At 45.7% G+C, this 12,927-nt stretch overlaps 1 protein-coding gene across 2 annotated transcripts in view; it reads left to right on the forward strand.

Annotated features, from left to right (window-relative positions):
- The window catches only part of WDR66 (WD repeat domain 66), a 67,245-nt gene that overhangs the window by 4,338 nt on the left and 49,980 nt on the right, over window positions 1-12,927 (forward strand). For both annotated transcript variants that reach the window (XM_032431383.1, XM_032431382.1), the window contains 4 exons: window positions 2,612-2,752; window positions 4,558-4,667; window positions 9,814-9,925; window positions 10,194-10,274. In XM_032431383.1, coding sequence (XP_032287274.1) covers window positions 2,612-2,752; window positions 4,558-4,667; window positions 9,814-9,925; window positions 10,194-10,274 — 444 coding nt within the window. The remainder of the gene's footprint in view (window positions 1-2,611; window positions 2,753-4,557; window positions 4,668-9,813; window positions 9,926-10,193; window positions 10,275-12,927) is intronic.

A 12,927-nucleotide genomic window follows, 5' to 3' on the forward strand; every position in this document is an offset into this window, starting at 1 on the left:
ATACTGAGTGAATTCGTTACCAAAAATCTCAGATCACTTAGCCATCACTTTAGACGCTACCACATTTGACTGATTGGCCCCAGACTGTTTTTTTTTTTAAGTAATCTCTACACCCAGTGTGGGGTTGGAACACTCTGGAGATCAAGAGTCGTATGCTTTACTGACTGAGCCAGCCACACGCCCCTAAATGGACTATTGTTTTGAGCAGTTTAGATTTATAGCAAATGAAACAAAAAGCACAGAGTTCCCATATACTCCCTTGTGCCCCCCCCAACGCCAGGTTCCCCTTTCGTTAATATCTTGCATTAGTGTGGGACATTTGTTACAGTTGATGAGCTCATATTGATCGTTATTATTAACTGAAGTCCATCATCCACCTTAGGGGTCACTCCTCGTGGTGTAACATTCTCTGGGCTTTGACTAAGGTGTAACGAGGTGTATCCACCACTGTAGTGTCCTACAGAGTAGTGTCACTGCGCTCAAGTCCCTCATGCCCCACTCTCCATCCCTCCCTTCACCCCCTCTCTCCCCGGCAACCATTGGTTTTTTTATCGTCTCCATAGTTTTGCCTTTTCCAAAATGTCATGTAGTTGGAATCATACAGTGTAAAGTCTTTTTTTAAGACTTTATTTATTTGTCAAAAAGAGAGAGAGAGAAAACATGAGTGGGGGGAGGGGCAGAGAGAGAGATAAGCAGACTCCCCGCTGAGCAAGGAGCGGAATGCGGGGCTGTATCCCAGGACCCTGGGATCATGACCTGAGCCGAAGGCAGATGCTTAACCCACTGAGCCACCCAGGCGTCCCCACTGTGAAGTCTTTTTAGCTTAGCTCCTTTCACTTAGCAAAATGCATTTAAGATTTCTCCATGTCTTTTCCTGGCTTGCTAGTTCATTTCTTTTTATTGCTGAATAATACTCCCTTGTATGAATCCACAGTTTGTTTATCCATGATTTTTATAAAAGACTTTGAACACAAAAAATATGCATAAGTAAACTACTATTGGATTAAAAGTAGTAGTCAGATTTATAGTACCTCTAATTTTTCATTTCAGAAAATTTTTATTTTGGATTTATTCCTGGCAATATGGAATTTTTAATTATGCTGAGGGAATTTTATCTCTTTATGCTTTATTCTTCCAAGGAAAATGATATATGAGGACCAAATATTCGCGGCTGAATAATTGCCTTTCTTATGAAGTTCCTTAGTGACTATACTGTAACTTGTCCATTCCATATATTTTCATGAAGTAAATTGAATTTCACATTATTAAGTGCTCACTGTGTCAGGTACTGAGCAGTCTAGGTTCTGAGGAGTGGAAGGATAGGACGTTCTTCTGTTTACTGTTGACTTTCTTTTTTAAGCAAGGTATAATTCACATACCATTAAATTCACCCTCTTAAAACTTAAAATTATGGTAAAATACACATAAAGTAAAATTTACCATCTTTCTTTAAAGATTTATTTATTTATTTGAAAGAGAGAGAGAAAGGGAGGGTGGGAAGGGGCAGAGAGAGTCTTCAGCAGCCTATGCGCGGAGCCTGACGTGGGGCTCAGTCCCATGACCCTGAGATCAGGACCTGAGCCAAAGCCAAGAGTTGGTCACTTATCCAGCTGTGCCACCCAGGCGCCCCTAAGATTTACCATCTTGACCATGTTTAAGTGTACAGCGCAGTAGTAAGTACATTTCACACTGTGGTGCAACCAATGCCTGGAACTCGTCTTGCAAAACTGAAAGTCCCTACCCATTGAAAAACTCCCTGTTCCCCAGCCCAGCCCCTGGCAACCACCATCTACTTTCTATCTCTACGGATCTGACTCCTCTAGGGAACATGTAAGTGGAATCCTACCGTATTTGTCTTTTTGTGACTGGTGGATTTCACTTAATGGAAGGCTGTCTCTATGGATCTGACTGAGTTTATCCATTCATCCGTCGAGGGACACGTGGGTTGCTTCTACCTTTTGGCTTCTGTGAAATATGCTGCTATAAACATGGGCATACGAATGTCTCTTTGAGACCCTGCTTTCAGTTCTTTGAGATATATACCCAGAAGTGTAATTGCTGCATTATATGGTAATTCTGCTTTCAGTTTTTTGAGAGATCTCCATGGTGTTTTCCACAGCAGCTGCACCATTTCACATTCCCACCAAGAGTGCACAGTGGTTGCAATTTCTCCACATCCTCGTAAAATTCACCCTTTTAAAGCATACCATCCGTTGGTTTTTAGCATGTTCACAAGGTTGTGCAACCATCACCACTGTCTAATCGCAGAACGTTTCCATCCCCCACAAGAGAAGTCCATATCCCGTAGCAGTCACCCCCCACCCACCTTCCCCAGGCCCCCAGCAGCCACTAAGCTCCTTTCTGTCTCTATGGATCTGACTGAGCATGCACCGTGCGGCCCTGTGTGTCTGGCTGCTTTCACTCAGCAAGGTGGTTTCAAGGGTCATCCGCACCGTAGCACACAGTTGAGGACATTCGTGAAGTGATTTCTCCTTTTTGGACTGATGATGTGAAATCCTTCTCCTCCAGAGACTGTGCCAAGGGTGCCTGGCATCACAGCTCTGGGCTCGGCACACTTAGTGTCTTGATGGTTTTTGCCTTTGTCTTCCAGACCATGACTTGGGCTTTCGGATGGAACAGTTCTCTTCCTGTTTACTATATTCGAGACGAAAACCAGAGAGTTATTCTGTATGTATGTGCTCACACTGCGGTCATCTACAATGTTTTCAAGAATACTCAGCACCATCTTCAGGTATGCAAGTTTTTGTTGTTGCTTTTTAAGATTTTATTTATTTATTTGAGAGAGCGAGTGAGAGAGAGCATAAGGGAGAAACAGACTTCCCTGCTGAGCAAGGAGCCCGATGTGGGGGATCCATCACAGGACCCTGGGATCATGACCCGAGCTGAAGACAGGTGCTTAACCGACTGAGCCGCCCGGGCGCCCCTGCAAGTTGTTGTTGTTGTTGTTGTTTTTAATTACAAGTAAAAGAGGTTGTTTTTCACTAGAATATAGCATTTTGTCTTTTATTCCAAGGGCTGACTTCATTATGTCACTATCATGTTTTCCTACCTCTCTTCTGAACTATAGCAAGTCTTTTTTTTTTTTTTTTTTTAAGATTTTATTTATTTATTTGAGAGAAAGAGAGTACAAGCAAGGGGAGGGACAGAGGGAGAGGGAGAAGCAGAAGCAGACTTCCCACTGAGCAGGGAGCCAGGGATCATGACCTCAGCCAAAGGCAGATGCTTAACCAACTGAGTCACCCAGGTGCCCCTGAACTATAGCAAGTCTTGTCTTTAGAAACACATTTTATTGTTCATTGTCTCTGTTTCTAATCAGAATCAATTTACAAACAGCAATTGATTTTAATTTTATAGCAACAAGAATTTAAGATATCTGTATTTTTACATTTCCGTAAAACCGTGGTCAGGACAGATCATGTTGTCTCCACAGTACCATGGGGTACACAAAAGGCTTCAGCAGGGATTTGGACCTACTTAACACTTAGAGGGCTTTGCAGGTTTAAAAGGGCTTTGATCCTCATAATCATGCTGAGGAGTGGGTGTTAATATCCCCATTTTACAGAAGAAAAGACTGAGGCTCAGAGCAGTTTAACTGACTTGCCCAAGGCGGCACTGGTGCCTGGTGAAGCCAGGTCTTGAATGTAGGTCCCCTGACGTGGAAGCGTCGAGTAGGATGGTTGTCGTCCTTATGCCTTCCTCCCTTGAGCATCTTCATGTATTTCCAGTGCCCTCTGTGCCTCCCTGGTGTCCTACATGTCTGCCCTCCCCACACAATTACGAATTATAACAAGCACTCCAAAGGCAATGTGGACTGCTGCAGGAGAGAGATCAAGAGTGAGAGATGGCCGTCCGACTGGGCGGGCTGGCAATGCAAACGTGCCCTTTGTGCCAAGATCTGACTGACTGAGGAGAATGAACCAGCCAGGGGCAGTCTGGGGAGGAGCATTCCAGACCCAGAGAGCTCCAGGTTTGCAGGCCTGCCCACGGGGCCCAGAAAGGAGGCCGGTATGGCTGACTCGGAGTGAGCAAGGGGAGACGAAGAAGGGAGGAAACGGGCTATTTCCTGGCAGGGACCACTACCATCTTGTTTGTGTTTCCAGAAGGTTCCTGAGTTACTGGGCAAGGATTGTCGGGGGATGGGAAGGAAAGCAGAGAGACCAGTGAAGAGGCTTTTGCTCCGGAGCTGCTCAGTGACCTGATGTGGACACTGTTTTAGGGAGATGAGGCCAGCAGGGCTTCAAGGGGGCTGGCGGTTGGGCAGAACCCCAACATTTATTTTCAAGCTGGGTTCAGAGTTGGGCACATGCCTAGACCTGTAGGGAGCCCCTGTCCTCGTGGGGAGTGTGACTTGTCCTTCGGGGTTTTGAGGGAGAGAAAATCTGAAAACCACTGGCTATGGAGAAATGCCAGGGAAAGGCCATAGGAGTGGAATTTTCAGCCAGGTGAACCTGGAAAGGGAGCTTAGTTCTCTCTTTGGGGCCCCAGCCTCTCCTACTGTCCTTGATGTTTCAAAGCATTTTCTGTGCATTTCTGCAGGGCCACCCTAATGTGATCTCCTGCCTCTGCATCAGTGAAGACAGGCGGTGGATTGCCACGGCTGACAAAGGGCCCAACTGCCTGATAATTATATGGGACTCCTTCACAGGGTAGGCTTGGTGCAGTCCTGCTTTCTCCTACCTAGCATAGTGATCTGCAACAAATGAGTAATGCCGGTCTGGGCATGCAGAAGCCAGTGACGGGATGCCGGGTGAGGGTGAAGCGGCCTGGGGAGGCTGGCCATCTTGTTGCCTTGAGGCCTGATCAAGTGACATTCCCTTGGTGAATTTCCCATTTACAGTTCTTGGCTCCTTAGGCCCAGAGACTTGGTTTGGCAGTGTCCCAGAGTAGATGGGACTGAGGGAGGTTAACTCACACTAACCCAGCTTGGAGGCCCGGAGAAGTGAAGTGACTTTCCCCACCTACAAAAAAGGAGGCTAATCATACCCACTGTTTTAGTTTCCTTGGGCTGCTCTAAGATACTATCACACACCGAGGGGCTTAAAATAACAGAGAGTTATTCCCTCACAGTTCACGAGGCTGGAAGTCTGAAGTCAGGGGCCCGAAGGGGTGGTTCCTTCTGGGGCTCTGAGGGAGAACCTGCTCCAGTGGTGGCGGCTGGCAGTCCTTGGCATTCCTTGGCTGGCAGACTAGTCACTCTAGTCTCTGCCTCTGTCTTCACATGGCATTCTCACCTGTGTGTCTCTTTGTGTCTTCTCTGAGTTCAGCAGCCATTGGATTTAGGATCCATCCTAATCCAGCATGACCTCATCTGAACTAACTACACCGGCAAAGATCCTATTCCCATATAACGCTCACATTCTGAGGCTCTGGGTGGACATGACTTTTGAGGGGGCCCTCAGCGCATTACACTTACCTTACAGGACTGTCATGAAGACCAGGAGAGCACACAGTACATGGCCCGTGATAGATGCTCATACGTGAGTTTTCTTAGTTCCCGGTCCTAGAGGCAGAGTGCAGTGCTAGGTTAACTGATAAGATTGTAAGGCCCTGGTTGGGTTGTGGGGGGGTGGGGTGACATGGGGGTGGATGAGTCCAGTTGGGCACGATTAGGAAGAAGTTGTGTTTAATGCTCTCGAGTGTTCTGGAAAGTTATGTTGGATGTTCTAAGATACAGGTCCCCCAGGTGACTGGCGACCTCCTGGGGCCATGTTACCTAATCCTGGTCCTTATCTTACTGGACATCTTGGCGGCATTTGACACTCTTCATTTCTTGGCTTCTCTGATACCATGTCCCCTTGGTTTTCATCCACTTTCTGAGACTCTGTTTCCTCTAGCCTGAGGTGGTGAGGATTCGGTTGGTACTGTTCTCCAGCCAGGAGGGAACAGACCTGGGGTTTGAAACCATACCATCTTCATCTCCATAACCACCTCATATTTCCTCTTTTCTCGGATGAGGAAGCTGCTGGAGAACATTCCACCTGCATATCCCATGGGTATCTCCTGCTAAAATGTCCCAAAGCCCTGTTGCATCTCCTCCCAGATGACTTCTGAACCCACCTCCACTGCCCCTGCCCCACCTGGTGTCATCCGGGCTCTCGCATGGCTGGCTTCCTTCTCTGCAGCTTCACTCTGAAGCCCAGCCTCCAGAATGGGGATTTTGTTTTATTGTAGTAGAATACCCATAACATAAAATTGACCATCTTCACAATTTAAAAAAAAGATATATATATATTTATTTATTTAAGAGCAAGAGAGCGTGAGTAGGGAGATGGGCAGAGGGAGAGGGAGGGAGAATCCTCAAGCAGACTCCTCGCTGAGTACAGAGCCCGATGCTGGGCTCAATCCCAGGACCCTTGAGATCATGACCTGCACCGAAACCAAGAGCCAGCTGCTTTACTGACTGAGCCACCCCAGTGCCCCATCTTCACGATTTTTAAACATAATTCAGTGGCATTAATTACATTCACAATGTTGTGCAACCATCGGCACTATTTCCAGAACATTTTCATCACCCCAAACAGAAACTCTGTGCCAGTGAGCTCCCCACTCTCCCTCCCCTCAGTCCCTCATCTACTTTCTGTCTCTCTGGGTTTGCCTGTTGTCATTTTATGTCCGTAAATCATATGTGGCTTTTTGTGTCTGGTTTTTCTCTCAGCATAATGTTTTCAGAGTTCTCCTGTGTTGTAGCATATGAATCAGTTCTTCCTTTCTTTTCAAGATTCTGGTGCATGGATATACCAATTTTGCTTATCTACTTATCTGTTGATTTTTAATAATCTCTTAATTGAAAGCTAATGTCTCCTTTGGCCACCATCTCCAATCTTTGTCTTCTTCCTAGAGGTAGTCAATTTGGTGTGTTTCCTTCCAGAATATTTGCTGTTGTCTTAAATACAGATACGTGAACATCATCATGTAGCATCACGTGGTTTTTCTCCACAGCCTTTTGAGTGTGATCTCCCAAACACAAAATCTGATTGTGTTGCTTCCCTGCTGAACACCCTTCAGAGGCTGCCTCTTGCCAACCCAGCCTGTGTTAGAGGGAAAATGCATCTTGCATCATAGCCACAGGAACTCGTCCCCCAGAAAGTGAAATTCCCCCTCTGCGTGACTAGCTGTCACCTGTGGCTGTCACATGTTTCCAGCTGCAAGTACTGGGACATCCGACTTACACACGAGGGAAAGTTGTTACATCCTGTGACCGAGAATCCGCAGGCAGGAAGGGCGGGCCCCTCACGCGTGTCTCTTCTCTGAGGCTGTTGCTGATAGCGCCCTTCCCCAGGCATGGCTGGCCCCCTAAAAACTGTTTATTCTTTGCTTTTTTCTTGCTTGAAAAGCTGTCTCCCCCACTAGATGGGGGGGGGGGGTGACCCTGGCGGTGATTTTTTCTTTTTAATTACAAAGTGCCTCTGTGGTTAACAATTCAATATGTCCATATAATTTTATGATATAGTAAATGATGACTTTGGGACCCAGAAAAGATTATTTGGTTTTAGAATGAATATTCACTTTATTGAAGTTATAAGAACCATAGTTTTTCCTTAAGCTTTTCATTCAACTTATAAATCTTACTCCTTTTATAAATCTAGCGTATTTTTGCAATTGCCTTTAAGGGGGTTTTGATTAATGTTTGGCCCCACTCATAGATTTGATTATTAATTCCTTTTAAACATTTTTAAACTGCACTTAGAAATTGAATATATTTGGTTTTATCTTTAAGGTCTTTAGTAGTCTGATTAAAAAATAAACCCTTCACCCATACTTAAGTAATTCTTGTAAATCTAATAAATTAGACATAACTATGGCAAATCTTAAGTTCTCATAAGTATTCTAATATTGTTTATAAACCAATGTGATTTGAATTTAAAATCACAAGTCTAAATCAACTACAGGCTTTAAATTAGAATCACAAATCTAATCCATCAGAGGCTCTAATATGTTAAATTCTCTTAAACATCACCCATTCCTAAACAAAATAAACAAATTCTCTTCCCACCAATACGTTTATAGTACAGGCTCAACTGACATCACCGTCTCTATATTTAATTCTGAATATCCACAGGGATAAGATGCTTTTCCCCACTAAGGACATCACTGTGTCATTCACAGCAGTGTTAAGACTGCCTTCCCAAGTGAATTTGGGGGCTACTTCCCAGGGGGATGAGGTCTTCTCAAGTGACAGAGAACCAGCCAGGTCCTCAGCTGGGGCACAGACTTGGTCCCAGCCAGTTGGGGCCCCGAAGTGACCTCTGAGGCCTGTTGATGTTTTCTGTAGCAAGGGCTCCGTAATGAAAAACGGTGGGGAACCACCAGCCCATGTATGTGGGTTAGGACTTCCTACCACCGGCCCTTCACTGCCAGTGCAGGTCGGGGACTCCCCGTCCCCCATGCTGCCGCTCACCCCATCGCTCCCATCCTTGCTTCTGCTGTCTCCTGCATCTCTTGGGCTCTCTTAGATACTTAAATATCTAATTTAATTCTGCATGTGACAAGGCTTTGCCTGCTTCTTACGGTCTACAGTCTTGCCAGTGACACAGTACAGAAGTGGATGAGGGAAAAAAAAATGAAAGTCCCTCCTCACCCAAACACGTCTCCAGAGTCACCCTTGTTTAGTTTGGAGTCCCGTCCTCTAGACTCTTCTGTGCACAGAAATGCATGCACTCTCTCTCCCTCACTCAGGATGATGCTACCTACACTGTTTTGCAGTTTGCTTTTTTCACAAAATTTTGGTCACCTTCCCACATCTACCTCATTCTTTTTGAAAATAGCCTAGTTTTTCATTATATGGTTATGTCATGATATTTTTTAACAGTTCCCACATGCATGGATATTTGTGTTGTTTCCAGATTTTTTTCCATTAAAGCAGTGCCACAGTGAACATGAATTTATATCTATCTGTTTACTTTTGCTATTGTTTTTCTGGGAAAATGCTGTATAAGAGGAATTGTTGGGTCATAGGGTATGTACATTTAACATTTTAATAGATGCAGCTAAGTTGCTGTCTAGAAAGCTTGGGCTTATTTATATTCCCGCTTAGGTGGGAGGGCGCTTGTTTTCCTGAGAGCTGGGGTATTGTCCCAGGCATCTTTTTTCATATTTCCATCCTTGTGCCTGGCACGGAATCAGCACTCAATAGTGAGTGATGGCTGACTTCATGAAGAGAACAAATAGCACGTTTGCTTATGCTGAGTTAGTTTTTTTTTTTTTTAATTGAGGTAAAATTCACATAATGTAAAATTCACTATTGTAAAGTATGCAGTTCAATGGCATTTAGCACATTTACAGTGTTGTGCGATCACCACCTGTATTCCAACTGCTTTTTTAAAAAAAGATTTTAAAGTAATCTCTATGCCCAGCGTGGGGCTCGAACTCACAACCCTGAGATCAGGAGTTGCATGCTCCACCAACTGAGCCAACCAGGCGCCCCTGGTTCCAAAATATTTTCAACCCTCCAAAAGGAAAACCCAAAACCATCAGCTGTCACTCCCATTCCCCTTGGCAGCCACCAATCTGCGTTCTGTCCCTATGGATTTCCTAATTCTGGACTTTTCTTATCAATGGACTCATACAACATGTGGTCTTTGTGCCAGTCTTCTCTCACTTCACGTGATGTTTTCGGGGTCCACCCCTGGTACAGCAGGGGTCCGCGCTTCATTCCTTTGTACGGCTGAATCATAGTCCATTGTATGGATGGACCATGTTTGGTTCCTCCATAGCCGTTAGGCTTTTGAAGTGAGTCTGTCTGGGAGGCAAGGCAGACCCCAAAAATGGGTGTTCCCCTGCCCTGTTCTGCAGCATTCCTGTGCACACGATATTTGACAGCTGCCCAGACGGCAACGGCATTGGGGCCATAGCCATCACCCGGGACGCCAAGTATCTGGCAACCATCTCAGATGCTGAAATCCAGGTACGGGGCCCTTGGAGTCAGCCTCAGCGGGCTGGCCAGCCTGTCGAGTGTGTCCTGGTGAGCAGCTCTGCTCAGGCCACGTGGCATCTGTGATGCTCTCGGGGAACGACCGGACCCCATGGCCCCTTGTCGGGGGCTCTCTCCATGGGGCTTAGCTCACGGTGCCGTGCTCCGTGAGCCGAAGTTACAGGGTTAGCACGAGAGGTGTAGGGTACTTCAGCAGCCTTCAGGAACCTTCTCATTCTCCTCTATCTGCTGTCACTCACAGAAAGTTTGCATCTGGAGGTGGACTTTAGCAGTGGAAACGCCAGCGTGTACGCTCAACCTTCCCAAAGAGTATGGTGTTCAGGTGAGCTCCTTATGAGTCTGTAAAGATATGTCTACAGTTACACTGAGCCCAGGTCCAAACCTACTTTTGGTTTTGCTGGAGTTTGGTTATGGTACACTAGAGTTTGTAAAAAACCACTTTCATATCCTTGATCTCATTTTTTTTTTTAAAGATTTTATTTATTTAGTTGAGACAGAATGAGAGAGAGAGAGAGAGAGAGCACACGAGAGGGGGGAGGGTCAGAGGGAGAAGCAGACTCCCTGCCGAGCAGGGAGCCCGATGCGGGACTCAATCCAGGGACTCCAGGATCATGACCTGAGCCGAAGGCAGTCGCTTAACCAACTGAGCCACCCAGGCGCCCTCCTTGATCTCATTTTAATCTTGATGATAGTTAGCAATATTTTTTTAAGCATTTATATGCCAGATGCTGCTAAGTTCTTTACATAAAGTATCTCAAGCAATCCGTGCAAACATGCTGAGAAGGAGTTACTTAGTAACATCTGTGGAATGCTACTATTAATTACTAGATAATTTGTCTAAAGTCATGGTCCAGCAGCCTTTCCTATTCTAGACTACTCATAATATCCAGAAATTATTAGTCTCAATTTGCTTGAAGTGACTTCCCAAGGACACCCACAAAGTTGACTCTGCTGTTCTGCATCGTCTTACTCATCCTTGCACCCTTCATCCTACGCTTGCTGAGTACCTACTATGCGCCAGACACTGTGGAAAGTACATAGCTGGATGCTGGACCTAGAACCCAGTCAGAGGTCTAGGTCTCTGAAAGAAATTTCCTCACAGCTTTTGTAAGCTGAGCCGATACAGTAGCCACCAGCCATAGTGAGTTTTTCTATTGCTGCAAAAAGCCCCTCTGGGATTTTGCTAGAGATTGCATTGAATCTACGGGTTGCTTTGGGTAGTTGTCCTCTTAACAATCCCCGGGCACAGGCCGTCTTTCCATTTACTTATGTCTTCTTGAATTTCCTTCAGCAGGGTAGCTTGCAGTGTACAAATCTTTCACCTAAGATTTATTCCTAGGTATTTTTATGCTATCATAAGTGGATTCGTGTTCTTAATTTTCTTCTTGGATTGTTCATTGTTAGTATATAGAAACTCAACTCATTTTTATGTGATTTTGTGTCATGAAACTTTGCAGAATACATGTGGCTACTTAGATTTAAATCAGTTAAAGTGAGATAAAACTACAAATTCATTTCCTCAACATCACTACATTTCAAGTACTCACCAGCCACCCTAGTGGCCGCCATGTTTGACTGAACAGATGAGCGAACGTCTCCGTCACGACGGAACGTGCTGTTGGGCAGCAGTGCAAGGCTCCAAGTCTGGAAGGGCTCTGCCGTCAGCCTGCCTGCCCTCCTGCCCACCCGGCTGCACCGAATCCCTCCATTTGGCCTTGAGTCACAAAGGGCGAGTGAGCGCTCAGCATGGCCTGGCTTTCTGATAGGCTGGCTGTTTCGTTTCTAGAGACAACTGTCTCACCTCCTCCAAGCTCCCCAGCCCTTCCTCTTACTCTCGGCTGATGACCTCTCTCATTTTGCGTTGAGAGAACGGAGGCCATCGGATACAAACACTGGCCTGTTCTCACTCCCAGGCCTACAGCCTGCTTTCAACCTCACCACCGTGTCTTGCCCCTCTAAGTGTTGGAGAGGCCAGGGCACGAGATGCCATCCCTCTCACGTGCTCAAGGTCCTCTCCCGCAGTGATCAGCTCTCCCTCTACTGGATGGTTATCCCCTCCGCAGATGCACATGCTTTCGTGTCACCCATTTTTGGAGAACGCCATTGACGGCGCATCTCCTTTCAGTTCTTGCTCTCTGCGCCTCTTCATAGTAACACATCTCTGAAGAGCTGTCTATACCCAGTTCCTTACTTCATCATCTCTTGCTTTTTTGTGCACAAAATATTTGATCTCTTTGTATTTTCATTGCTTAATAAGGCATACATGTAAAATGTGTACATTTTAAGGACAGACAGAATGTACCTGTGTACATTTTAAGGACAAAACAGAATGTACCTGTGTGTTTACTGTCAGGTCAAGAAAGAGCATCACCCAAACCCTAGAAGTCCCTTTGTCCTCCTTCCCCAATCTCATCCCCAACCTTGCTTTCTAAAGTTAACCAGTGTCCCAGATTTTGTTACATATTCTCTTGCTTTCCTTTATACTTTTCTCTAGCAATGTATGTATCCCTCAGTACTCTCTCTTTTTTTTTTTTTTTTTTTGAGTGAGAGAGAGAGAGAGAGAGAGAGCATGTGTGTGTGTGTGTGTGCGTGACCCGGGAGGGGCAGAAAGAGAGGGAGAGAGAGGATCTCAAGCAGACTCCACACTGCGTGCAGAGCCCGACATGGGGCTTGATCTCAGGACTCCGAGATCATGACCTGAGCCCAAATCAAGAGTTGAATACTTAACCAACTGAGCCACCCAGGCGCCACCCCCACCTTTTTTTAAGTAGGCTCCATACCCAACATAGGGCTGGAATTCAAGACCCCGAGATCAAGAGCTGCACACTCTACTGACTGAGCAGCCAGGCACCCCTCCATCAGTACTATCCTATTTTGTTTTACCTGTTTTGTTTGTTACATATTTGGAGTCATAATTGCTTCATTTTCTCCCCCTTGTTTCTGAGATTCATCCATGTTGATTATTGAGCTATAAT

This window comes from Phoca vitulina, unplaced genomic scaffold (genome assembly GCF_004348235.1).
Source record: "Phoca vitulina isolate PV1807 unplaced genomic scaffold, GSC_HSeal_1.0 scaffold46, whole genome shotgun sequence".
Classification (NCBI taxonomy): Eukaryota; Metazoa; Chordata; class Mammalia; order Carnivora; family Phocidae; genus Phoca; species Phoca vitulina.